Source organism: Parambassis ranga, chromosome 18 (genome assembly GCF_900634625.1).
Source record: "Parambassis ranga chromosome 18, fParRan2.1, whole genome shotgun sequence".
Taxonomy (NCBI): domain Eukaryota; kingdom Metazoa; phylum Chordata; class Actinopteri; family Ambassidae; genus Parambassis; species Parambassis ranga.
The window spans coordinates 9,058,924-9,086,416 of record NC_041038.1 but is presented as its reverse complement, the minus strand read 5'-3'; the positions used below and the strand labels follow the sequence as shown (position 1 = coordinate 9,086,416).

The 27,493-nt window shown below is 41.5% G+C and overlaps 5 protein-coding genes across 8 annotated transcripts; 2 read left to right on the top strand and 3 right to left on the bottom strand.

Moving 5' to 3' along the window:
- Positions 1–1,304: 1,304 nt before the first annotated feature.
- On the top strand, positions 1,305–8,419 carry capgb (capping protein (actin filament), gelsolin-like b). Its single transcript, XM_028429172.1, has 9 exons — positions 1,305–1,461; positions 4,707–4,900; positions 6,155–6,309; positions 6,493–6,651; positions 6,736–6,885; positions 6,968–7,054; positions 7,266–7,398; positions 7,853–7,944; positions 8,112–8,419. Exons 2-9 carry the CDS (start codon positions 4,708–4,710, stop codon positions 8,175–8,177), a joined length of 1,035 nt encoding a protein of 344 aa, XP_028284973.1. The 5' UTR covers positions 1,305–1,461; position 4,707; the 3' UTR covers positions 8,178–8,419.
- A 350-nt stretch (positions 8,420–8,769) lies between these two features.
- On the top strand, positions 8,770–13,158 carry LOC114450788 (E3 ubiquitin-protein ligase TRIM39). Of its 2 annotated transcripts, none has more exons than XM_028429174.1 (10): positions 8,770–8,843; positions 9,403–9,456; positions 9,645–9,799; positions 9,882–9,980; positions 10,592–10,723; positions 10,806–10,931; positions 11,022–11,150; positions 11,681–11,759; positions 11,856–11,882; positions 11,958–13,158. In XM_028429174.1, the coding sequence occupies exons 2-10, from the start codon at positions 9,423–9,425 to the stop codon at positions 12,488–12,490; spliced, it is 1,314 nt and encodes a 437-aa protein (XP_028284975.1). In that variant the 5' UTR covers positions 8,770–8,843; positions 9,403–9,422; the 3' UTR covers positions 12,491–13,158. The 2 variants fall into 2 exon arrangements, with proteins under 2 accessions (XP_028284975.1, XP_028284974.1); XM_028429173.1 differs by having other exon boundaries at positions 10,589–10,723.
- LOC114450801 (CD209 antigen-like protein C) lies at positions 12,882–15,315 on the bottom strand. Of its 2 annotated transcripts, none has more exons than XM_028429191.1 (6): positions 15,171–15,315; positions 14,386–14,487; positions 14,137–14,256; positions 13,862–14,046; positions 13,572–13,696; positions 12,882–13,035 (listed from the first exon to the last, which is right to left on the bottom strand). In XM_028429191.1, the coding sequence occupies exons 1-6, from the start codon at positions 15,280–15,282 to the stop codon at positions 12,918–12,920; spliced, it is 762 nt and encodes a 253-aa protein (XP_028284992.1). In that variant the 5' UTR covers positions 15,283–15,315; the 3' UTR covers positions 12,882–12,917. The 2 variants fall into 2 exon arrangements, with proteins under 2 accessions (XP_028284992.1, XP_028284993.1); XM_028429192.1 differs by having other exon boundaries at positions 13,862–14,022.
- A 422-nt stretch (positions 15,316–15,737) lies between these two features.
- On the bottom strand, positions 15,738–20,649 carry LOC114450771 (fibronectin). Of its 2 annotated transcripts, none has more exons than XM_028429146.1 (12): positions 19,948–20,649; positions 19,814–19,850; positions 19,405–19,505; positions 18,254–19,088; positions 17,919–18,170; positions 17,525–17,770; positions 17,276–17,399; positions 17,069–17,202; positions 16,722–16,976; positions 16,310–16,573; positions 16,070–16,167; positions 15,738–15,963 (listed from the first exon to the last, which is right to left on the bottom strand). In XM_028429146.1, exons 1-12 carry the CDS (start codon positions 19,966–19,968, stop codon positions 15,880–15,882), a joined length of 2,451 nt encoding a protein of 816 aa, XP_028284947.1. In that variant the 5' UTR covers positions 19,969–20,649; the 3' UTR covers positions 15,738–15,879. The 2 variants fall into 2 exon arrangements, with proteins under 2 accessions (XP_028284947.1, XP_028284948.1); XM_028429147.1 differs by having other exon boundaries at positions 19,814–19,855; positions 19,948–19,980.
- Positions 20,650–20,783: 134 nt separating this feature from the next.
- tp53 (tumor protein p53) lies at positions 20,784–24,470 on the bottom strand. Its single transcript, XM_028429176.1, has 10 exons — positions 24,360–24,470; positions 24,185–24,263; positions 23,875–24,063; positions 22,678–22,852; positions 22,463–22,575; positions 22,232–22,341; positions 22,019–22,137; positions 21,851–21,939; positions 21,701–21,771; positions 20,784–21,116 (listed from the first exon to the last, which is right to left on the bottom strand). The coding sequence occupies exons 1-10, from the start codon at positions 24,425–24,427 to the stop codon at positions 21,032–21,034; spliced, it is 1,098 nt and encodes a 365-aa protein (XP_028284977.1). The 5' UTR covers positions 24,428–24,470; the 3' UTR covers positions 20,784–21,031.
- Positions 24,471–27,493: the final 3,023 nt, after the last annotated feature.

The following is a 27,493-nucleotide window of genomic DNA, read 5'->3' as shown; positions in this document are numbered from 1 at the left end:
GACTTGGAAAAAAAATGAATAAAAGTTTTACTATATTCACGTCTTATTGTCTTATTTTTAATATACTGAATAAACATAGTGCTATGTTTTCTACAATTTGTAGAATATTAGAATTTTTTGCAGATATAGAGTAGTATGAGGACGTTAAGATCATTTAAGGGCAACAGATTTTTGATGTTTTATTTAGACCAGCACACAAAAAACACCAAAATGCAAAGTCTATGAAAGCAATCAATCACTGCTGTGGACCATAAATTCAGATGCCTCCAGGGGGCGCTCTTTGCTCAGCTGACAGGAAGTGAATCCGTGGAAGTCACGTGTGTGTGAAATCTTCTGGAGGGGAGAAAAAAAACAGGTAAACTATTGAAAACTGAAACTTTGTCAGAGAATCTTCAGATTTATCTAAACTTTACTTCATCTGATGACACTGGTGAAGCTAAACACAATGACAGAGGTGAGGACAAATGTAAATGTGAACAAACATATTAGCATCTTACTCCAAAAACCAAGGAAAAATGACACCGGTGGTATCCATGCTAGTTTAGCTTACCTCTGTGTGTGTTGTATTCTGGCAGGTATACCTGCAATTACTCTCACTGCCAGAAGGGGGAGACAAAGGAACCTCATGATATCATTACTTTTTTACTTAAAATACCCATGTATTTTAATGCATTATGGTGTAAATTTCAGACTCCATCTTTTTGTTCGAGTCATCCTATAATTTAGAAAATACAGAAAAGAATTTAAGACGCAAAATTATCACTTCCATGCAGCCACTTATCAGGAAGGCAGTAAAATCTGTGTCCATAGGTCTGTGCACAGATAAGTGGTCGTACCTGTTTCATAAGGAGGAGATCCCTCAGCATCGTGGAAAGGATGAGTCACACTCTGACTTCATACACGTCAAACTGCTGTATCATTATCTATGGGTGTGTTTGACTGGGAGACTCTATTTATCACTAATATCTGTGTTTGGGTCAGTTGCTTTGGTGATATTTTACCAACCACGGTCAAGCTGATGTTGAATCATTCGGCAGGTCACTGAGGTTAAAAATGTAAAGATGTCTGTGTTTAGGCTGCTGTTGATAATTATGCCTGAAGGAAATAATGTTTTTCTTTTCATGTTTCTGACAGATTGATGAGGGTTTGCAGACTAATCTGCACCTCTGCTCTGCTCTGCTCTGCCTGCACTGTAGGCCCTGATTCAGTCAAGTTTCTGTTGTTTTTTTTTTGTTCTTTTGTGGTTGAGTCAGAGGGCGGGTTAAAGCCTGCCACAGACAGAGCCAGGAAACATTGTGTGTGTGTGTCTGTGTGTCGGAGAGAGAGAGAGAGAGAGAGAGAGAGAGAGAGAGAGAGAGAGAGAGAAGGAATTTGTGTGTTTAAAACTTGTTGCTCCTTGCATCACTTCTTCTCTCTCCACTCTCTTCTCAGTTGTGTCCCAGCACTGAATCACTCTCCAAGGTAAGTCCTAACCCGAATCTCTTTTTTTGTTACTTATTCTTTATGGATATTTTTTTCTTGTTTGTTCATCACATTCCTCCTCCTGAACTTTAGCTGAGGAATGAACAATGACTCTTTTCACTTCAGCCGGTCTGTTTTTCATACAAACATATTCTCCTCACTGTCATCCTGTTATCAGCAGAGATGGAATACACACACAGTTGTAACTTTGGTTTACACCGTGGCACTCCTGACACATCATTTTATTGCAGTTTTTAAACCACTTCCTGGAAGTAAGGGTGGGGCAATAAAACAGCCTCTAACCTGTAGCACAGTTCAGACACATAAGCTGGTTAAAGAGCCACTTTTTTAACATGTGTTTTACCTTAAAGATGCTATATGTAAGATTTGTATGCATATCAGGAGAGGAAGCCACCTTTAATTTATAAAAAAACATCCAGGATTTATCTAGCTTGCTGTTTAGAGATCATTGTATCTGATCATGTTTTATCAGCTAATGTCATAAAGTAAGTGTATCTACTGACCTAGCGGCCCAGCCTCTCACATTCGTGATACTATATTTCCTCTTTGTTTCTCGACCCTCTCGGTTTCTCCCAGTCGTCATCCTTCTGTCTTGATTTCAGTTTAATAAACGTACAGTGCACACACACACACTATGCACGCTGATCATCACTGACAGATCGCCCTCCACGCCTGCCACTCTGTGTGCCCACATATCGTCTGCTCTCATATTTCTGTCTGCTTAACAACGCATGAATGACTGATAGGTTCAGCGACCCCTGCAGCCAGTCGGTGACCTTCTAAACTCTGTTCTCTCTGTCTGTCGGCCATCGTTCTCCATCCAACCAGACGCCACATGACGCTCCAGTAGACAAGGTCAAAAAGGGCATCTTTGTTATCGTCTAACCTCCTGAGCGGCTTCTGTTTGTGAAACCTTTGAGTTTTACTCTTATTACTCAGCTTGTTTCCTAAATATAAACGGCCTTGATTGGATAATATGTAAAAACTTCACACTTCTATATTATTATAGGTTTGTGCTGACAGCTCTGACAGCTTGTAAGTGGACCTCAATTAATTGAACATTAAAGCTACAGTGTGGGAAGTTTGTCTCCCCCTGCTGGCAGTGACAGAAATTACACAGACGCTTTATGTTCTCTTCATTCAGTCAATGTGATGTATGTCAACATATCAGTGTGTCAGTGCGCGAATGTCTTTATAGAAACCACATTTTGGTGTGCTGCAAAATACAGATTAAATAGAGATTAATCTGGCGCCGATCGTCTTAGCCAGAACCGTCTGAACTTGTTTTGGTTTGGCTTGAGCTCTTTTCAACAAGGTACAGCAACATTAAGTTGTGTAATGCCATCTGTGGAAAAAAATGGGCAGAACTTTAACTCACCAGTTCAACAAACAAAGACCTAGTGATTTGAATTATGGACTTTAGGAGTGGTGGTGGTGCAAGGAAGGAAACAATGGACATGTCTGTAATAGACGGTCCTCCCTCTTGTTTGTTGCTTCAGCTCCAGGGTACGCAGGGACAGAGCTAGAGGTAGGGAATGAGTGGAAAGATGAAGGAGCTGGCACTGCCTCTAATTATCGGCCTGGTGTTTAGCTTTAGCCAGGAACCAGGAACCCGACTCTGCTCCCCTTACCCCCCCACCACCACCACCACCATGCAGCGTCCTATCCGCAGGCCACAGGTAGGCTTTCATCACTCCGGCTCCTGTTACCTTCCACATATACGCTAACCAGGGCCAGGTGAGCTCAAACACTCCTCCTCACCAGACCTCTCGACACACAAACACACACTCCAGTGGACACACAGAATGGAGCCGGAGTCAGACAGCATGCCGGAGGTACCAGAGGAGATCATACAGTTAAGTGGACCGGGCCTCTTTTTTTTGTGCCTCCTTATTTACTCTTAGAGCTGCTGTCCAAGCATTGTAACCTTAACCTGAGGGCCTCTGCATGTGCCGCCTCTCTGTTTCCTCTCCCCCCTCTGCGCTCAGATATTCACTTCACTGCACCGTCACTCTCTCTCTCTCTCTGGCTGCTTTGGTCTATATAATGTTGTGTAAAATTATTTTCAGATCAGACAGAGTGAAGAGAGAAAAACTTAAAAACCAAAAAAGGAAGAGGAAGTGCTGCTGAAACCCCGTGTGACTGACCACAATGCAGATCATCATTTCCTGTCGCCTAACGACTAATTTTAACACAGAAAGTTTCCCATCAGCGGATCAGAGTTCTCAGTCGACTGTTATCTCTTGAATCAAGCTAATTATCTGTCATCCTGTCTCAGTCATGGTTGCTGCATTCCTGGAAACATCACAGTGAAATTTGAACATAAAGTCCTCGTTTATATAACGAGGATGGCTTTTGAAGAAAGTGTGTTAAAGGCTCCACCTGTGTTATGTTTTGTTTAACACTGCGATGTTTAACTGTACGGCTTTTAGAGATTACTGCTGACAAAGCTGTGCTGAGGTTACGGTATGATTTAATACGTGGAAGTAGTAAACATTGCATGAAATCAATCAATTTCATGCACATGTTTGATCAAAAATATACATCATCCTCATCCTCAAGTTTTTGAAAATTTTAAATTTAGAGAAGTTGAAGCATTCACTGCAACAACGTGCTCTGTGAAAATACATTTTTTTTTGCTATTTTTATAGACCACACAATTTTTATGCTTACATTCTATTTTTTTATGTATAAAATGCCTGGAAAGAAAAAATCAGAGAAAGCCACTGTGACCAGCCACCAGGGGCTTTTCTACAACTTCTACAACAAGAGGACACAGTTGTGTTTGTTCTCACACTTATGTGAAAATGTTGCATTGTTTCACTTCCTGTGTGACTGGGTGGGAAAAAGGCACAGATACCATGTTGGTTTGTCTTTATCTAGGACATGAACCAGCTTGCATATAGCCATGCCTAGTTTTGAACATTGACACTTGTGTGTTGTGTGTGTGTGTGTGTGTGTTAGCGCAGCATGGGGTTGTGTTGCATAAAAAGTGATGTAACCCCTGGTTTTGTGTCAAGTCTAAGTGTAATTGCACTCAGCACATTCTCATATCTTAAAGGGTCTGTGCTTTGTTGGTGGAGAGTAGCCGACTACTCCCAAAGCCCGTTGCACATCATTTCCTCTTTCTGCAAACGTGTTCCTTTTTTTTTTTTTGTTGACTGGATTGGGACTGATTCAGAGGGTTATTTTAATGTCTGTCCTTTTCTTTTTTCTCTGTGCAGTATGCTCCACTTCCAGGCAGCACCAGGTCAGTTTGGCCCAGAGGTCCGGCAGCCAGGTCTCTATGTGTGGAGGGTAGAAAAGATGAAGGCGGTGCAGCTGGACCGCTCAGAGGTGGGAGCGTTCTATAATGGAGACTCCTATCTGGTGCTGGAGAACCGTGGCGACCAGGGGACCGACCTCCATATGTGGATCGGTGAGAGACTGGAACACACATCAATTATGGGAGAACAGGAGCTGATGAGGGGGCGATGAGCTCATAACATGTTTCACAACACAATGGAGACAAACTGGCAGCAATGTGGTGTGTTTTTGTGCGAGCTGAATCCCACTATTCAGATCAACAGAACATACAGGGGAGCAGTGACGAGGAAACACATGTTAGCCAGCAGCCAGTGTAGCATACCTTAAAGTTAGCATGGTGGTTGCCATCTCCATAAAGAAGGACTGTAGATCCTCATATCACTTCATCCATAGCTGCAGATTAGTCTGAGATGGATCGTTTTTCAGTATTGTAGCCCAGCAAGGTAACTATTTAGCAGGACAGCAGGATTAAATTAGACGATCTAGTCTGCTCCTGTCGCCTAGCAACCTACAGCTGATGCATGAACATCTAAAAGTTCATTGGTTTCAATGGTTTATCTGTTGCACCATTTGTTTAACAGGAAAATGAAGGATTAATTTGTTGCAATTGCTCATCATTATTGGCCTAGAAACCACCGAACCAAGACACAACTCAAATCTGACTCTGATCTTTTTACCGGAGGCCGTTCAGGGTCCTCATGAATAAGCAGAACATACAGTCAGGCATGGACAACCAGGAGCAAAAGGAGATCTTTGGTTTTTTAATAAGGGGATAATCTGAGGACAAGATAATCTGATTAAAAGTGACATGAGTCCAAACTTAACCATGACCCCACTTGGAGAAAAAGAATGGACGCTTCTCCTGTTTCAATTCTACTCAGTCCAGCAAAAGAGCTTCACCATTGTCCGGTTCTTACTACACACCTCAGTACTGCCAGTAACCCTCCCACAAACAGCAATGACACATGAGACACAGGGCTGACCTGCTGCATCACAGCATGAGCAGAGAGAGGGACGGAGGCAGGACGAGGAAAAAAGATGTCCCCAAGGGGAAACGGGGATGGTTTTTGAGCAGGGCTCATTAAAAATGCAGGAGGACTGTTACAGTACTCAAATGTGGCTGTTGTTTCCAGCATGTATCCGGTGCTTAGGTAACACTAAGCTGATTGTCACAGCTTGGAGAGCGTTCTCTTTGCTCAAGCATGCATCTCTGACCTCCTCCCCCCTCCTCTACAGTCGATGAACCCTTTGTGTGTCCCTTAAGAACTCATAGAACGTCTTTCCTAGGAGGAAGATTTAAATGTTTTACAGTGCTTCTTTCATGTTTTGTTCTTTTTCTTTTTTTCCTTCGACAAATCTCTCACAGGTGAGAAGTCGTCCCGGGACGAGCAGGTAGCCTGTGCCATGCTGGCCACCCAGCTGGACAACTTTCTAGGTGGCGACCCTGTTCAGCACCGGCAGGTTCAGGGCTTTGAGACACCTGAGTTCATGGAGCTCTTCCCCAGAGGGGTCAGCTACAAGGTGGGGAGTGAGAACAAGATCTGGTTCTGGAGGATTCAGAGAGCCTCTTTAGAGCTAACAAACTAATAAATGAACTTGTAACTTTTGAATGCAGTTGCCTTCAAACATGAATGCATCTCACATCTTTTTACCACTGTCATCCAGTTTCAGTTTCAGTAGTTATCATGGATGTTTCTCTCACAGGAGGGTGGTGTTGAGTCGGGCTTCAGGAGGCCTCAGGGCAGCGGGACTGTTCACAGGTTGTACCAGATCAAAGGAAAACGCAACATCCGTGCCAAGGAGGTGGAGCTGTCCTGGAAGAGCTTCAACAAGGGGGACTGCTTCATCCTCGACCTCGGAGATGTGAGAAAGAAACATGTTCAGGAACAAACAAACAAATCTATGGAATGTGATGTGCGCAAACTAAACACTTGTTGACTCTTTCAGACTATCGTGTCCTGGATCGGATCGCAGGCCAACATCTTTGAGAAGCAGAAAGTACGTGAGATCGCCTCGCTGATCCGAGACACGGACAGACATGGCAAGGCTCGTATCGTGGACACCAACGAGGGGGACGAACCCGAGGAGATGGTGAAGGTAGATACAAACATGTATAATATAATGATTGATTCTAAACCACGTGAAGAAATGCACAGATTTGGATGTATTGTGTTTGCAGGTCTTGGGACAGATGCCTGCGTTGGCAGAGAGCACGCCAGAGGAGGACAGCAAAGCAGACGCTTCCAACTCTGCCTCACTCTACAAGGTTCATCGTCTATCACCACCACCTCACCTGACTTCCTACATTTTTTTTCTAATAGTGGGCGGGGTTTAAGAGGCAGTGCTATGATGATAAATTTAGATTAGTGCAGTGGTACTAGTCTCACCCAGGTGTAAATAGACACCTCCACATTGACATTTTAAAGCACCAATGTGTGTTTGTTTCTAAAAACTCAAAGTGTACCGTTGCTCCTCAGGTGTCCGATGCGACGGGCTCCATGACGACGACCAAAGTGTCGGAGAAGAGCCCGTTTGCCAAAGAGCTGCTAGTTCGTGACGACTGCTTCATCCTGGATAACGGCGCCAACGGAAAGATCTTTGTCTGGAAAGGTGAAAAAACTGGTGCTTTGATCTGTAAACACCTGATTCTCATACTGAGAGGGAGGTGTTAGTTGTTAGAAGTCACACATAATCAATAACTAATTTAATTATATTAGCAAAATATAATGACTGATGGAATGTCATAGTTAGAGATGAGTTAGAGATGAGTTAGAGATTGCGTCTCGCAATTTCCCCATTGTGGGACTAATAAAGGTTTCTTAATCTTAAATTCAGACCTGTTTCCTCCTCCTCTTTGGCGACACCTGTGGTGATAAGAGGTAACTGCAGGTGTAATTGTCTGCAGCTTTGAGGGGAAATATTTCCACAGACACTATCAAATATGAAATAAATATTTTTATATTTATTTTTTTGCAGTCTTGTTTTTGTTTGCGTGGTGAACAGAAAACATCACAACAATAATTTAGCCGTGACACTAATCTGACATTTATTGATCTCTCATTAGGTAATGGAGCTAACGCTGAGGAGAAGCGGGTTGCCCTGCAGATGGCAGACAACTTCATTGAAAAAATGAACTACCCCAGGATGAAAACACAGGTACCACTTATAACTGAGATTAAACATTACAGATCATAAATCTGATACGGCCTCTTATGTAAACTGTTATATCCGCACCATATTACAGCAGCTTTTTATGAATTTAATTGATCACTGGCAGATGTGGATGACGGTTATTGTAAAGGTTTTTTTTTGTGTTGGTGCAGGTGGAAATTCTGCCTCAGGGGAAGGAGACCATCATCTTCAAGCAGTTCTTCAACAACTGGAACTAAACAAAGGCGCTGTTTTTTATATGTATTTACATGTACATATGTTTGTATGGCACCACGCTGCAGCTTGCTTTGGTAGAATCAGAGACGTGATGCCACTTTTATATTAAAAAAAAGTTTCTTGTGGTGAGAGCATAAAGAAAAATAAAAGTAAATAAAATGAATTTGATTTTTTTTTACATTTGTTCAAAAGTGTCACAGATTTGCCTGCAATTGAAAATAAAACAGAATTTTATTGAAAATTGTGTTGGAGTTGGTTTGATTTTTCTTAATTATGCTTTTACCACACCTACTATAACTTTCATATAACCTTTATAATCATATCAACGGCCTGCAAAAAATTATCACAATATAACTGACAAAATTCTGATTGCTTTAAAATCATATTTAAATAACTCTAAGTTTATCATGTTTTAAGGCCCTCACACTTACACAAACATATTTCAGTCTGTGCGTCATTCTCACAAATATCCAGCAGTTGTAAAAGCTGCTCTCCCGCTGACTGAACAGCAGGCAGTGTGCAGTGTGTCATGTCAGAAAGTTTCCTTCGCCATAAAAAGTCCAAAGATCAGGGAGACGGGGAGAGACAAATAGATTGGACGGACTGCAGAGGTTGTCCAGTCTTCTCCACCTGCAGAGCTGCACCTTCAGCGCTCCATCTGACAAACGGTACTGTGACAGACTCTATATGATTATTGATTATTTTAAATCTTCGAATATGTGTTTATATCTGTTATTTTATTTTATTTTATTTTATTTTATTTTATTTTATTTTATTTTAAAGATTAGGCTTGAATGTATATCCATATTTGTAAATTCTAAACAAATAAAACTATTTTATTATTATTTGAAATAATGTTAAATATTACATAAAAATATATCCCATGTAATATTATACTAGCCCCATGTATTTTAAAGCTTGAATATAATATATACAGGGCCGGCCCAAGCATTTATGGGCCCCTAAGCAAAATTTCATACCACCACCTCAGCATCAGATGCTTCATCATCCTATAGGCTGCACTGTGTGTAATACACGCTACTGAATGTGTAATATCATCTCGTTTGTATTAATTAATGTTATTTTTTTAAATATAAAATAAATATTTTATCATCGACTTTTGGTGCTCTTGGGGGCCCTAAGCGACAGCATATTTCACATATGCCTTGGGCCGGCCCTGCATATATACATTGTGTAATATACATCCTTTATGTGTGTTCCATACAGTAAGGAGTGAGGAAATCACTATGGAAAAGAAAAGTATCCTAAAGCCTGAAAAAAGTAGGTGTTTTTATATTTTCACATAGTCACTGCCACCTTTACACACACATGTTTTATCATCACCAGCCTTTACAGCCCTGCAGAGGGCTGATAATGGATCCTTATAAATACCAACACCACACCACCAATCATACTGAGAATCAAAGTAGGTGGTTTATTTATAATAATCATGTTAACCCACGCTGTAGGGGTGAGCATACTGCTGAAGGCCGAGGACAGCAGCACCACCCAGAGCAGCTCCATCGGGGCCGTACGCTGGACCCTTCCTGATGAGAGCGTCCAGACTCACAGCTCGGCCCCCAGCAGGCAGACCCCCCCGAGCTACCTCACGAAACACTCACAGGTAAAATCCACATTTAAACACTTTTCTCCTGTTGCTGTGTTGTGTGTTTGTGTGTGTCTGTAACCTGTTGTGTCTCCTGCAGCAACACCCTCGTCAGAACAACCTGAAGGATCTCCGCAGCCTGCAGGAGTGTGTGCAGTTCATCCAGCACTGGAAGGAGCAGGTGGACCAAGTCTGCAAGGTAGGATGGGGAAGAATGAGGAAAAACATTTTAATGGGGGCAAACAAAAAGTATCCATGTTTAAGAATTGAGTGCCAACTCAAGTGAAAATGTTTAATTAAAGTGAGGCTGGATTTATGACCTGCTGCACAGATCGGATAATCGTTCCTATCGGATTGACAGTTGCGTGTCAATGCAGAAACGGAAGATGGGGTCAATAGGGCGGGAAGGAACTGATAGGATTTATTTACAGCCTGGTTTCCCACAATCAGGTGGAGCATCAGTCACAGTGGAGCATTAACCTTTTCAGATCAGCATAGAGTTGTTATCAGCGGGGAATTAGCTTTAGCTGGTTTAGCTCACTTTCGATCACCTCTACGTAAACAAGGTTGCACTGTAAACCAAATACTCAAATCTCTGTAAAATAAGTTAATTAACATGAACTACTCTTAGAAAAAAGTCACTTAAAAATGTATTGTTGAAGTAAAAGCTTTTTATTATTATTTTTAATGCACTTTTAAATAAGTTACATTGTGTAAAATACTTTTTCGCCAGCCACCTTTTGGTAACATGTTTTCCATGAGACCATCGCACTCGGATTTATATCTAATGGACTGATATGTCTCCAGCAGGGCAGCAGTGACCCTGAAGAAGGCCTCAGCACAAAAGAGAGCCAGAGATCAGACCAGCGTACAGAGCGTAGTCTGGAGGAGAGCAGGAAACTGATCCTGGAGTGGGCCGAAGAACTCCGCCACGTTGATAAGGTCAAGACTTACTCCTGTTGACATATATAGAGGATTTTATACTTATAATCTAAATACTTAATCACTAAATCTGCATCTTTAGCTCCTGAAAGTGAACCCCTGGCCCTCTGAGAGTCGAGAGGATGAAAGTAAAGATGACAAATATGCCAGTGAGGACGCCCAGATGAGGATCATGGAGTGGGCAAAGGAGCTGCAGAAGGCAATTGAGGTGAGGAGTCTTTTCAGCCAACTAGAAACAGAAAGTGTGCCAGAAAGTGACTCCAAATCTCACATCTGACATGTGTCTTTATATTTGCAGAGCTGTGGAGTGCCAAGTGAGGAGCTGGGCAGGGTGCTGCGTCTGCTCACCCTAAAGAAGAAAAAGCTTGTGAAGCTGCTGCCTCTGCTGGAGTTCATCACCTGGTCTCTGCTTAAGAAAGACAGCACGGTGAGTCCATGCTGGCTCAAAACGTCACCCAGTAAATGAAATAGAAAGCATTGTAACTTATCAGAATTCCCTGGTTGCTCTGATAACCAGAGGTGAAGCTGTAAAGCACAGTTGGCAGAGCAGATGTTAATATTTGATGCCATGCAGCCTGGACATGAGCGGGTTATAAAAGGATTTGTTATGTGTGTATGTTACGTGCGATATGAGTGAACCCTGCCCTTGCGTGCAATGCATCAATAAATAAACTCAGTGATTGAGTTTATACAACTGCCCTGATTACCAAGAGCATCTAAAGTCTGTGATGATTGACAGTAAAGAATCCACAGACAATTTATCACCCTGTTCGCTGATGATGCAGTGCTCTACATGCTAGAGCGGATCCCCTTCAGAATGTGTGCACACCCATGACCATTTAAGATTTAGTTACCGTAGTTTAAAAGAAGAGCTTTTTGTCAGCTAGCCGTATTAGCCATACTGCTAATTAACAGTGTGAGGCCTCCATCTGAGTCTGTCAAATGTTTCTTTTTCAGAGAATGATTCCACAGTTATGGTTACTGGCAAAGCAAAGGACCTGGACAGCAGGAATTCCAAGATACATCCCCAACTCAGGTGTGGATTTTTTAAACATGTAAACAAGAGTAAAATGATTCATTTAAACCTGCTGTTGTTGCCTGTTATAATAATTCTGTGTGTCTCTGCTTCCAGTGTGGAGTTGGATTTGCAGTGCAGGAGGTAAAATCAGCTTATATGACAGAAAACCACCAAACGGTGACAGCTGATTTATCTTTTTTTTTTTTTGCCTGACAGCTGATGTGATTCTGGACCCCATGACCAACCATCCTTGGCTGCTACTCTCAGACGACCAGCGTAAAGTCCAGGAGGGCCACACGGAGTCCGACCCGCCTTACAGTTCCCAGCGTTTTGACAGCTGGCCCTGCGTGCTGGCCTGGGAGGGATACGGCAGCGGCCGCCACTACTGGGAGGTGGACATAGCCAACAACGGCTACTGGCGCATTGGACTAACGTCTGCTGATTCTAAACGCATTGGGCGTTTCCCCATGACCCCAAAGCAGGGCTACTGGGTCCTGTGGCGCAGCACCAACCAATTCTACGCTTGCAGCAAGCCTGAGACGCTGCTCCCCATCGGCCTTGTGCCCCGTCGGATAGGGATCTACTTAGACTACGAGGAAGGTCAGATCTCCTTCTACAACGCAGAGACCAAGTCGCACATCTACACCTTCACCGGAAGCTTCAGAGGGAAGCTGTACCCTCTGTTCGCCCCTATGGACGGCCGCACACTCATGACCGTCATCCAGCCACACAAAATCTCAACAAACTGAGGAAATGACATCAGAAAGTTTCTATGAATGTTACTTAAAAAAAATGTATACTGACTCATACTGACTTTGGACAGCAAGTGATGACCATAAGGGCTAACAGCTGTTTTTACGCCACAATAAAACACAATTTTGAGTAAAAACTTTTATTTTGAAATTTAAAAATTTGAAGAATTTATTGTCCAAAATTGAAGCTGGATATGCTAAAAAAAATGTCCTATTACAATTTTACATTTACAAGGGTGTAAAGATGTGCGTATGCAAACACGTGTTCATTTATCTTTCAGCTATGCACAGAGTAGATTTTATATATATGAATAATAGTAATTTATTGATGTATCACACTTCATAACATGTATTTCAGACAGAAGCTTGTGCTGTTATTCTGTTTTAGTCAGTGATTTGCCAGCTGATGTGTGTGAGCTGCCTGTCAGGAGGCTCTCTTGCAAACCCAGGGTCCATAAGCCTCACAGTCAGCAGCAAAGACGCTCCCATCTCCCCTCAGGTCTGCACAGTCCCTGTGATCAGCATCCCACTGGACCTCCAACCTTTAAAACACACACACAGAGAGAGAGAGAGAGAGTGAGAGAGAAAAGTTGTGTTATTGTATATATTGTATGTATATGTATATATATGCAATAATGTTGTAATAAACCAAATCTAGACCTAAATATTTTGAGGTTTAAGTAATTTTTTATGGTAATTCTATGAATTAAAGTGTATCACTTGGTATTCTAATGGTTAACAAATTAATATAATCTAAAACAATAATCAAAATGTCTAGTTTTTTTTTTACTAATTTGTATACTTCATTTTGAATATTTAAAAATATATTGTATTTTATTTCATACAGTGTTTTTGTTTTATTAATTGTATCAACAAATAAACCTACTGCTTCACAGTAACGTCTCAAACATTGATTTTTAAAGGACCACTTTGTTGTATTCCAGTGACATCTAGTGGTGAGGTTCAGATTGCAGTCCATGGTAGTGGCTCAGTCTAGAGCCAGTGTTCACAGGAGGTGGAGATTAAAACTTTTCCACCAGCAAGTCAGAAAGCACCCTGTAGTAGATAGGGGACTTACGGCATGTAGTGCTGGACGTCTGTCCCGTCCTCCCATAGCCACTGACCCTCCTGCTTGGTGTCTGTCAGTCCCACCCACAGGAAAGGAACCTGGGAAAACTTCAACATCTCTCCTTGAATAAAATCCTGTGGTGGAAGCATTCTTTATGTGTTTAATTGTTGGGCAACTATGGAAATGAATAAGTAGTTTTACGTTAACAGACAGCTTTTCTTGTTATTACGTCTGTCTCTTTCTTTTTTGTGGGGTTTCTCCACAATAGGAGGAACAGTTGTTTTCTACAGTGCAGTTACCATCTCTGCAGAGTCTCTGATTATCGCCAGGCTGCTGTTGTGTTGCTGGCAGAACTCAGTGCTCTCATTCCACTGACGATTTTCCTGCAGTCCAGATGAGAAGAAGTAGCAGTGACCGCCCCACCAGAGCCAACCGTCAGGACACAAACGGCACCTGGAGTCTTCCACGCAGAGATCCCACAAACCTTTGGTTAATACTGGTTTCATGAGAGCTTCGCCTGTAACATCTCGTCCACACAAAAAACAACCCAAAACTTGCAGCGAGTTTGAATCACCTTGAGTGACAGTGTGAAGCATCAGGTTGAGATCATGGCGCTCTTTGTGGCACTGCTCCAGCAACTCCGTCCCAGATACTATAGAGGACTGATCCACTTTGGGCGCAGCTGTCCATGTGACTGACAAATGCAACCGTTCAATCATCAGCTGAGAAGGCTATGCAATGCAGTAATAATGTTCTGCAACTGTGTGTGCTGCATATATTTATATTATTTATCAACATGTATATTTGACACTTCTGTACTCACCAAATAAAATGAAGAATATGAATATTCCTATAATCACTGATATTGTTGCCATGGTAACAGTAATCCCAGGTGTCAGATGACAACGTTGACAATATCCTGTATCTGTAAGGGGTAAAAAAAAAAAAGGTTATGTAGATGTGTACATTACTTTTTGACTTTCAAATTCATATTAATATTGTCACAGTCTTTCATCCATAATTTTAGCCTAAGTACTTAAAGAACACTCTGCTTATTTAAAGGTAGGGTAGGAGATTTCATTCTGATGCACTTTTTGTTAAATTAGTGTAACTTCTCTTTACAATCTGATAGCAACCGATTAGTTCAGCAGTTTCACATTAAAATGAAGAATATGAATCATCTGTGGAAGCTATAAAACGCTAAAAACATCAGCCAATCCTCCGGGTGGACCCTGCATGGAGTATTGGCTGGTTGTCACTCTCTTCCTGCTCTGCGCGCACCAGAGAGGTACGTGCATGATGGCCGAAGTCACAGACCTGCAGCTCGTCTTCTGGTAATGCGCGTCCATGTGATTGGGAGGCGTGGCTTCGGGGTGAGCTCCGAGAGAAAGGGGCATGTGTTTACTTTTGAAATCTGGCTGACTCTCACTGAGTTTTCAAAATCTCCTACCCTACCTTTAAAGCTCCATCTGTTAGTTTTCACCTTCTGACACTCATTAAGATAAAACTACAGCTTTGCTTGTTGTTAATCTGTCCAGTAGGTGCCTTCCTGCCCTCAACTTATGACACAACCCACATAATAAACAATAGTTCTCCTTAGAAGCCAACCTGTCAGTGTCTCCCTCTTGGCATCGTCCTCTTGGCGTCCCAGTGATGAATCCATGCTGCTGCTGCATGTTCTTTCACATCTGCTGTTTTTCTTGATTTGACATATTCTCATTTTCACACATTTAACCACTCCACCCCTTCCTCATAGTCTCTTCATTGCAGGAGAATGAAAATAAAACATTTAAAAAAGGGAAACTGGCAGCTGGGTGTTAACGCCACCATGTCAGAGACGGTTATAGGTGTTACATAATATGCTGTTAGTTGTACAGTGTGTTCAGGCTGCCGGCTCAAACCTGAATCTGATAACGCCTCTGTCCGTTTTTGTTGTTTTTTTTACGTGACTTTTGTGTTTGTAACTGCTGACCTGACCTCATCTCGTCAGGTCAGGGTGATCCTTGCTTTATTATTGATAAAAGCAGCAAAACTGCATTTTTCTTCCAAGTTTCTTTATTTTTTTTGTCTGCGCTGTACATACATACATTTTATTTGTTTTATTAATGATAAATTAGACATCTTTACCTTGTTAGAAGTATACAAGAAGAATACATTTATGTATGATAAGCCATCTAAATTCAATTATCATTCTGCAGCTTAACATTCTCTATTCTTAATACACTCTAACTAATAAAAGAAGTTGCTGATAAACATCTAAAATATCTGTCAAACACACCTTCACCAGTACAATCTGGATACAAACAACTTAATGAAATCACACTGTGTCTGTGGGCCTTGTCACGTTTTGGAACTTCCAAGAAACATCGCCTCCGAGTTTTGTTTGAAAATGAGCCCTCCACTGCAAAAAAAAAAAAATCTTTTTTTGTTTTTTTTTTTTTTTTTAAACCACATCTCCCTCCACTTCACCTTCTGTCTCATTACATTAACCTCCCTGATACACCTACCTGTTTAAACAAATTTTCTCTTGTGGTCCGGCTGTCACAGAGGAGAGCGGTCGAAGAGGAACACAGAACTGACAGAGTGACTTCCCTTTCGTCTGGTTCTGTGGGACAAACAGACAAACAGAGTGGTGTGGTGTTATCAGCAAGCTAGAAAAGCATACACTCCACTCATTTTACATTTTTCAGATTTGCATGTGTGTAAATACTGTCCACAGTGCTCTGTTAGTTAGCGGAGAGTCTCACCTGTATAAGCGCTCACTGTTGTCGGATTACTCCGCAGGTCACCTGCCCATGTAGACACTTCAAACGTGTAATTGCTCCCTGATTTCAAACTTTCAAATTTATAAATGGTGCCTGTTACAGTAGTATTCCGAGCAATGTTCCAGAAGCTGGAGGAAATAGTGACAAAGTATGTGGTGCTTCCAGCATTCTTAGGGGGTTCCCACTCAAAAGTGATTGTGTTTTTAGTGGTATTAATGGCTTTGGCGCTTCTAGGCTGAAGAGGGGCTGAAAACAAAGACAGAGAGAAAACGATCAGATCATCATCATGAAACATAAACTGAGAGTGTCACGTTTTAAAATTGAACAATTACAAAGATCAATATAATGATAATAAATGACCACATTATCAAATACATGTATAAAAGCAGCTCACTGGTAAATTTAGAGCTCTCCACAGGAAACCCTTTGATCCCTCCGCTCACAGCGGTGACAATGACAGTGTAGTAGGCTGCGGTCTTCAGACCCGTGAATTTATAATCATTCTCTGTAACATTTTTTTCACACTCCACTGCTTCATTCCACTTGACCTTCACATTGAAATATATGTGAATAGCATTAGGAAAGCTCCAGGAGGCTGCGATTGAGTTACTCTCTGAAGTCAAAGTCAAGTTTTCAACTTTTCCCGGGGCTATGTAGAGGAGACACAGAGTGAGTTTCAACACAGCATTAAACAGTTTCTGTTTGTGGCAAACAAAAAACAAAAACTAACTAAAGAATTACCAGTGTAGCCATGGATGGTTTGGTTCTCTCCGTTCTGCTCGTCGTGGTTCCGTGCTGCCACAATGAAGGTTATGTTGGTGGCCATCTGCAGCCCGGACACTTTAAACTCAGGTCTATTCGTCATATTGAAAGTTCTGCCAAAAAGAGAATCAGTTACTGATCTGGCAAGAGCTTTTATATATGAATTCATCACAAAAATATACATACAGGTTTCCTCCGTTTATTGTCCACACCACATAATCTTTGACTCCCCCTATGGGTTGATCCCATGTAAGGCACAGTGACACGTCTGTGTAATTAGACACTTTGAGGTTGGACACTTTACCAGGCTCTGAAAGGGAACAAACAGCCGTTAGATGGTGCTTCTGATTTTGCCTGTGCTGATCTGAGCACACTTCCTGTTTCAAGTTCAGTATCACTAAACAACACGATCTGTTATCTGCGATATGCACTCACTGGTATACACTGTGATGTAACTTTCTTCACTACAGGTAGAATTGTCCTCTACTGCTGAGATGACAGTGAAGGTGTAATTGCTTCCAGGTGTCAAGCCACTAACGTCCACACGCTCCACATAGGTTTTAATCTCCTTATCGTACTTAACAAAATAGAAACCCAGGTTTCCAAGCGGTTTGTCCCAGCTCAGAGAGACAGATGTGTCTGTCACATTGCTGTATGAGAGGTTTGCGACTTTGTTAGGTTCTGCAAAAAAAAGGAGACATAAACAGAGTTACAATTAGGTGTTGACGCTAATAAACTACTGCTCTGACACCCCCATACCCCCTGTACTAATACTATACATACTAATACTAATACTAATACAATTTGAGGGCAGCCAGCTGACACTCACTGGTGTAGAAGGTGACATTCCCTGGGGTGAGATCTCTCTCACACTTTACGGGGATCACCTGGACTTTGTACTGGGTTCCTGGTTTCAAATTGAAAAGGTCACAGGTCAGATTAGGGCGCTGCTGGTATTCCACCGTGTCGTTCGGATTGACCGCAATACGGTAATGGCTGATGCCATCACCAGCAGACTCCCACTTCAGGGTGGCGTTGTTTGCAGTCACCAGGGTCATGGTGACATTGCTGTAGAAACGATCTGAAAAGGAGAAGATGGAAGACACGTAAAAGAAGGTAAATAGATCCATCGCTATGATGGCAGGCCTTTACCGACAGTCCTACCTTCGTAACAAATAAAGGGCAGCACCTCCAAACAGTTCTTTTCAACCCAAGGCCCAAAGCTGAGCATCGCCACACAAGAATCTTCAATGTAATTGTCTTCGGCCTCTGGGACGTCTGGTGTCGGCATAGGTGAGCGTGAACATGTTGCTTCTATCGGCAGTTCTGTTGTCGTGTAGGGAGTGGCCGTGGTGAATGACGTTGTACTGTTTGTGCGAGGTCGTAAAGTTGTCGTGCTGTTAGTGTTGTTGGAGTTAACAAACGAAGTGAAGTCTGTCACATTTTGAGCTGTGAAGTCAGTGAAGTCGGTTAGATCAGTTAAGTCGGTTGTGTTGGGTATGTCGGTTGTGTTTGTAGTTGTGCTTGAATTGGTGATATTCGGTCTGTTTTGGGTTGTTGTAAATTGTGTGTATCTGGTGGTGAAGCTCGACATAGTCGGGGTTGGTTTTGCTGGACAGGTGCAGGAACAGCTGCAGCAGTCACTCTTTGGGATGGTGGATTTGAACACTGGCCAACCAGGGTACCAGTTCTGGAAGGCAAGAGGATCACCATTGGCCCATAGAGTCCAGGACATAGTACGGGAGCTGGTTGAATTGCTAGTGGTGTTCCTGGTCGAGTTGTTCATTAAGTAGCTGTTGGAGCTCCAGGTAAAGTTGCCGTTGGAGCTCCAGGTAAAGTTGCTGGTGGCGTAGTTGGTGGTATTGCTGGTGGAATTGCCCGTGGAGTTGGTTTTGGGAATGATGGTCTTGCGAAGGCCGATCCAGTGGTCGGAGCTGATCCTATTGGCGATGGCCTGGCTGTTTTCAGGGGTCAGAGTCACCAGCTCTTTGAAGCAGACCTGACAGGACGAGGAAGCTTCCAGTCAGTCTTTGACAGGTGAATCAACGGTCAGAAAGCAGCAGAAGAAGTACCCGGCGTCCAACTCAGGACGGACTTTGTCACCATGGTAACCAAGTATACAGCAGAAAAACCAATCGTAGGTGTGATGCTACTAACGCATAGCTGTGGGAATCCTATTAAGATTTCTCCGTTTACTCTTAGCAGGGACACAAATGAGTGGATTTCGGTTTCACGATGGCATCAAAGATACCACCAGTACTCACAAAGGCTAAGGTCTACTTCCACTCATACAACCTAGCACTCGGGTGTTGTACCTGGCAGTGGTTCCTGGCGTCGTTCCAGGTGAGATTCATGTTTGGAATAAAGTACTGTCGCTCTGCGGTGCTGTGCAGTAACATCAGAGCCGAGGAGAGGCCTACAGACAGGAGGCAGGAGTCTGAGTATGTGTCCACCAGAGGTTCATCTTAAACCAGGAAGCAGTGCCGGTGTTTTTATATCTTCAGATTTGCATTTAACAACAGGATTAATAAATGCAAATCAAATGTTATTTTTTAGAGTTTAACAACTGACTTCAAAACATGTTGGAAACAGAATCTCACAAGCAGCTACATACATTTTATATTTATTTTTTATTCTAGTTTCCTGAGGCTTCAGTTGAGGCAGACAATTGACATAAAAGAGGGATAAATGTTGATCATCTAATCCAGAAAAATAAATACTTACCCCAACAGATTAACACAAACATTTTCTGAAGCATAGGCTGCACTGAAACAAAAACAACCACAGACTGAACACAGGATCATTTTTAACACTTAAATGTGTAAAAAAGAAACATAATGTAATGTGCCGTCACTCACCCTAGTTAAGAGATGCTTCATCTGCCCGTGAACGGAAGGAAATGACCTGTTAACCCTGTTGCATGATCATATAATACTTCATAGGCACAGCACATTTGACTGGCATCACAAGGCTCCATTGATTCAGAGAAACACCCCCACCTTCACAGACAGCCTGTTCTCCACCCACGCTCCCAACATGCAAAGTGATAAACATTTGTGTGATACAAGACACATTTATTTGTGGCTTAACGCTCTGACATAAATGCAAATACAAAAGCCATGAAAAAATGACAAAAATATAGAAACAAACTTCTTATATAAAAAAAACTAAAGTTCTAAAATAATCTATAAAGATACAGAAACATAAAAACATAGTTTTATGCATAACATGCAGGCAGTGTAAAAACAAGTGGTCTTGGCGTGGGACAGTAATTGGTCACATTGACGTGAAGTGCTGATCATACGTCATCTATGCTGGGAAACTTTTTTAAAAAAGTCACAGTGACAGTTGGACCCTGAAATTTAATGGTGTATATAATAATCCATATACATGAAGGGGGTTTGGGCTCAATAACACAAAATTCTATTTTACATCAGGAAACATTGACACACTGTTGTGTATAAAAATTATGGGGTAACATGTTATTGGGGTGATCCAGCCAGCCCCATCAGCTACTAAAGCTAGTCTGAAAAAAAAAAATCCTGACATACATGTTTACAGCTTGTTGAGACAAGAAAATAGGATTTCTTAATACCATGAGCATTAATATTGCTTTACTTTAATCTTTAATTTTATGCAATGTTTAACAGACTTGGCCATAATTCCCAACAGACACACAAAGAACGGATTATTATAAAAAAAAATCATCAAAAAGGAAACCAGTGTCTGAACAGGGAAGTAAACATTTTTTCAAGTTTTATATGTGTTTTTTTTTTTTAAACTGGCAGTTTCTTGTTAATGATATAAAATCCCCACCCACATACACCTCATTTGCAGCTAGACAGCAAAAAAAATAAGAACAGGCAGAACTTTTAAACGATGATTTTGAGGCGAGAGGTGATTTGCTGTTCTTAGGTGGAAAAACAAAAAAAGATGCGATCTTTAATCGCTGTCAGAGCCTCTTTGCATCAGTCGCTTCCCAGTTGTCGGGGCAGGGTGGGCCTCCAGCTTGACTTTAGATCTTTTGCTGGAGTGACAAAAACACAGTCAGGAAAAAAGGTCAAACATGTTCTATTAAAGGTAGGGTAGGAGATTTCATTCTGATGCACTTTGTTAAATTAGTGCAACTTCTCTTTACAATCCGATAGCAACTGATTAATTCGGCAGTTTCGCATTAAAACGAAGAATATGAATCATCTGTGGAAGCTATAAAACACTTTGGGCTTCGGGGTGAGCTCCGAGAGATAGGGGCGTGTGTTTACTTTCAAAATCTGGCTAACTATATATATTTTCAAAATCTCCTACCCTACCTTTAAAATGTGAATTCAACTCTGTTTCTGAAACAACCGTTCAAACACAAATTTATACACATCTTTAATAAAATATTACAGCTGATTTCATCACTAACGTAACGAGTTACAGGGACACTATCATTGGGTTGTGTAAGCTTGACCTCCTCACCAACACTTTTATGATGCAGCAATAAACATAAACGCAGTACAAGGACACACATTTCCTTGGCGTGCATGCAGAGCAGGTTTAACAACCACACACAGCGACCTCTAGTGCTGGTTTAAGAGACACTGGATACTGTTAAAGGGAACACCTTACCCTTCTTTATCCAATAGCTCAAGACCGTCATTGATCTTCTTCAGCATCTCGAATCTTTCTTTTCCTTTGATCTAAGAGGAGAAAATAATGTTATTCAAAGACTTTAAGAAACCTTGTGAAAGCTGTGTAAATGTACGTAGGCTTACTTACATGGAGGACAAAAACTTCTTTGTCTTCCTCATCTGCGCTGGAGGAAGATTTCATTTTCTTGCTCGTTTCAGTGACAGTCGGTGCACTTTCTAAGAAGAAGAAAAAGGAAATTAACAAGGAAACCAAAGCAAAAGATGAGACATTAAATATAGACGTGCAAAACCCTACTTCGCTTTTTGGTCTGTTTTGTGCCGCTTGGTGTTTTATTGTCCTCCTCAGTTTTCCTGTCCCTGCCTGGGCAGGCACAGATCCGGACCTCAAAACACATCCTTCCCAGCACAAGTCCCCTAGAAAAACAAATGGTCAGCAGTAAGAGTTAAAAGGCTGCAAAACTATCGCCACAATATAGGACATTGTAAACACCCACATGTAGTTACTTACTCCAGACTTTCAAGGGTCAGGATGGTCAGAATGGGCCTGCGGTTCATGCCACCCATGCAAGAACTATTGCACATGAAGCTGAGGAGGACGGTGGTCATCTCAGAGCCAGGCTGAACCAGGACAAGAGTTGGTATTTCATTTTAGACAACATTTTGATAACAACATTCAATTTAAGCAATAAATAGTATTGTGCTTTGTCAGCAACACAAAATAAAAGTGTGCCGATCATACCTGTGGGGGCTCGTAGGGGACGGTCACACTCTGCCTTTTTGTGTGCAGATCCTCGTAATACTGAGCCCTCTGGCTGCCTTCCACTCTAATAAGATGGCTGCGATGCTCCGCAGCTGAACAGAAGACACGGCAGCAAAAAAATTTGTATTAAAAAAAACTGCATTATTACATGATGTAGTAAAAAAAAGTTCTTAGTAGTAAAGAAAAGTTCTTACTGTCTTCGTTCTGGTGATGGGGACATCTGCGGACTACATCCGCCACATGTTCGGTCTTCTTATAGACTGCTGTGGCTCTGAGAACAGAACCCTGAGGAGGCTCTTTGCTCACCAGCACTTCAATAGGAGTGGTCTTTGCCAGCTGGCAATAGAGCTTGTTGAGAATCTCAGAGAACTAAAAGGAAGCACAAATGAAAACCTGTTTAGTCTATTAGCTTATAATAAAAAAAACACTATTCTATAACTACTCTTTAAAAAAAAATCAAAATAATTACATGTTGAGATCTCCATTAACCACGAGGACAAAATCAACTGAGTGAAAATTTATTTTACCTTTCTTTCTTTTTTTTAACCCTTCCTGTGCTGACGGAAGACACTGCAGGAACATGTCCCGTCATGTCAGCGCTGCGCTTTACAACCAGATAGCACTGCTCTCAGACCAGACCACAAGCTGCAGAGGGGGGTGGGAGTATCAGGGATGACCACCCTAACCTCAACAGGCCTAACCAACCACACTGCACTGCTGGGTGACTCAGCGCAGAAACACAAATGCCATTGGCTCATCGGAAAGACTGACTGAGTCCAGAACTTAAAATTTAGCGAATCGTCACAATGAATAAGATTCCACATGAACGCCGCCACAACAGATTAGAATGAATGGATTTGTGAACGCAGCTGCAAAGGTACGTGATTTTATCACTTATTCAGAGAATTATTGGTATTTGGTTTTACTTGAGGTAGTTTTGTGGGTAAAGATGAGACCACCTGTGAAATGAATATTAAAACTTAAACGTTTCAAAAGCTTAAATAAACTTCTGTTCTGTCAAAATGTAATTTTCTGAGTAAAAATAACCAACAGGAGCAAAGTTTCTAGATTAAAATGACTGAAAATGTGCTTGAATTGTGCTATACATACAAGACCGTGCTGAATTCCTTTGTCTGAAGCAAAGGACTGACGCAGCAGACCTCTCGCTCCTGCCATGTTTGGTTGCACTATCAATCCAAGTTTTAAACATTTGAGCAAAACGTTTGATATCAATTGTACAGTAAACACATATCTCTATTAGGAGGAATGTTTATAATTATTCAATTAAAGACAATGCCTGATTAATACACTCTTGAAAATTGTATGCAATCCATATTGTTGATAAAATAAAACACATAAGGAATTTTGTAGGCAGACAAATGTAAACTTACAGTGGAAGTGACAGACTTGGCTGTGCCAGACTTCTGAAAGCGAAGCTGGAAGCCATATTCCCCTGGGTAGTCAGTGGTAACGGGGACGGTGGAGGACGGAGGGGTGACGCCATCTTTAGGCGACACCTCTGCGGGTAGCTCAAACAGATTCTCATCAAACCCGTCAGCCAGCACCTGCTCATTCATAAACTGAAAAAGGAGGGACACAAATACATTCAAACTGCAGATCCTACCATACGACTATTTAATCTTTAACAGAATGTTCTTTGCAGCAATTCAGTTTAATGTTTCTTGGCGCGGACCGACTTACCAGCATCATGTCTCCCTCTGGCCTCCATGTGTCGCTTTCATTAACCTGATTTGGTATGGTGGATATTGGGGGAGTTTGTCTGCAAAATAAAATTAAAAAAAAAAGGAGCTTGTTACCTTTTTGAGACTAAACTGACATTTTCTTACACTCTTATCCATTGTGAAAAGTCACTTACACACTCTCCCACAGCGCACTGAAGGTGTCCTGGCTCAGCTGTAGACCTTCAAAACCCTGTTGGTCCATCCTGACCTGCCCTCCTTTCCGGGTTGAGAGAAAATGAGGAAGACCTGAGAAGCAGGAGTGTGGGGATACACAGGAAGCCAGGACATTGAGACAGCGAAGGTAAATAAAGCCGACAATTAGTCAAAAGCTTCACAAATCACACATTTGACAAATTAAAGTTTCGAACACTAACATGATTGTTGTTTTTGAAAAATGGTAAATTACACTAAAAACATTTGAAAGAGCTTGAAAACGTACACAAAAATACATATTAATTACAAGAATTCAAGAAAAATAGAAAAAGTTTGAATCAGGAGATTAAACGTAAGAAAAAACAGAAAGGCTGAGATATGTATTGTGAAGTCTAGTCAGAAGTAATCAACGCAAAGAATTAAAACACATAAAAACACCCATAAATATTTAACCCATGCAAATTAAGCAGCGCTAAACTTTAAAATTTAGTTGCAGCCACACAGGAAATGAGAGTTCGTCGAGTTCAAAACAAGGCCTTTTCACTCAAACTGTGCTAGCTAGCTGCTAGCCTTTGCAGCTACCGCTAATAAAACACACATTTCTAGTTAACACCTCAAACATTTATAGTTTAAAAGAGAAGTCCGTGAATTACTTTTATCGACCAACGAGGCGGCACGGGGGGGAAAAAAATCAAAGCAACATGCTAACGCTAGCTGTCGTCCATTTTCTGTCGCGACGAAGGCCCTCACTAATTGAATGAAACTAGCTGCAATTTGACGTCAATGACTCAGCAAACACACATTAAAGTGCACACGAAATATGCTTACACATAAATATCCACCGACTGTGTAACAATACATCAGTCCGCAGACGTACAGTTTCTAGCTAAACTACGCCCTAGCTCAACAAGCTAATTACGTTAGCGCGACGTTTTGGAGTCTGACCGACAAATGTTAGCTAGCTAAACAGTCGCAAAACTTTCCTAATCGTACAAATAAGTGTCTTTTGCACGTTTGGTTTCACGCAGGTTGCATGTGTGAAAACGCAGATACCTTAGTAAGTCCGGCTGCCGCTCTCCAAACGAGATGAGTCACAGATAACAACAGAAGAAACGGACTGAAGCTGTCGAAAAAGCCAAAATATTTTGAGACGAACACGGAGCACGTTGTTGTTTTGGGGATTCCCACAAAAAGGAGAATGGGAGGGGCCGCTTTTATCGCCATTGATCCCAGCCAACCAGAGAGCAGCTCTGCTCTCCTGATTTTATCCAATGCAACACACATTCGCTTCTCTGTGAGCTGCACAGCCGAATCACAACGAGTGATGCGTTCACGGCTGTGGGAAATAAGGCAATTTAAGAGCGACCGTACAAAACAATAGAATAGACAGGTTACAATTGGACTTACAAAGCACAAATCTAATTCTAACTTAGTTTTTAGGGATTTGACAAGATTGTTTGCTATTTTTTTATTTAGATATTTGCCAAATCTAAGACAAATACTAGATTGTAACAATTATTGCTGCTGTAGTACTATACTAATCAACAAAAACAGTAATTGTGCATTGAATTTCAGCTTACTTCCAGTCATTAAGCACATTAAGAACAATTACAGTGCGAAGTGAAAACACCTGCAGCAGCAGTGAAGTTTGACTTTGATTTGTGAACCCTGCTCACCCCATTTACATTTACACTGTGCACAGATTTGGATTGTGTACAGTTAATTCAGCAGTTTAACTACTTTAGAACCCTAAAATTATTTCATGATCTGCTCTAATAGGCTGAATGAGTTAAACTATCACCACTGAGGTGAACTCCAGCACACAGCTGCGTGCAGCCATTTGTGTCACGCTGCTGATTTTCTTGTCATGAACTGGAGTCCCATCCAAAGAGTACTACGCATTAAATGTTGGTGCTTGTCCATCTTTCAGAGCGCCACTTTTGGAATATGCGGCTGTTTGACCTTTGAATGAATGGGGCCAATGAGTACGCTCTGAACTTGAGCCAGATAGGTCCTATATATGGATGCTGTACAATAGTAAGTCTAACAGGAGCGGGGCAGAATGGGAAAGAGAATTTCCACAACAATTTTTAATTCTAATATGATTCTGTGAGTTCATATTTGATTAATGTGGATGTGACTTTTTAAACTTGCTTGTGATTTTGTGAGGACATTATACTGTTCAATAGTCAGTCTATTTCAGGGGTGTCAAACTCAAATTGATCAGGGGCCACTCCATACCTTGTGGTCCTCCTGTAACTTTAAGTAAACAATAGCTTCCTCCCAGCCTTTTCTTTAAGTTGAGTTAAACTTCAATTTAACGTCACCAAGAGCTCTACCGTCTCTACAGTCCCCGGGTTTACACCTCTCTGGTCTCTCTATCACGCAGAGAGTTCGCCCCAATATGCGCAGATACAGACACACTTACATCCACACATGGCAGGTGCGTAAATACGCATGACTCTCTCTCCCTCTCTCTCTTTGAATAAACGTGATAAGGTTGCACTTATCACTCACTACTATTGGTACTCACCACGAAACTGACTGTATGAAGAAATATGTTGCTAAGATGTTAAGCTCCTCTGCAGCTCTGTTTCTCGTTCTCCCTCTCTGATCCTTCTGTTCTCCGTGTTAATTTGAGTATTTACACTTGAGATTATTTTCCTTTAGGACGCCTAAAATGTTTGTAGTAGTAGTAATGTTTGGGTAGTTTAAATTTGTATGAAAAATTTAAATCTTACATTTACAAAAAAGATTTGGGCCGGATCAGAACGTTACTGCGGGCCTGATTTGGCCCGTGGGCCTTGAGTTTGACACATGTGGTCTATTTCTATGTTGTTGTCTCATGATCACGCTGTGTGATGCTAGGTGGAGCTAGAGTGACTTTTTATTTTCTGAAGATGCCATTAGGTTTTTTTGTCAACAGTATTTCAGGATTTAAAAAAAAAGGCATATGAAACTATCAGTCTATTGATAAATAAAAATAAATATTTATGTTAATTTATGCGCATCATGGGGTGTGCAGAAGGGAAATTATTATTACAGTTAAAACCAGCAAATGATAAAAAATAAATTCCCTCATACTGGAGATATTATGTGCACTAAAAATAGTATT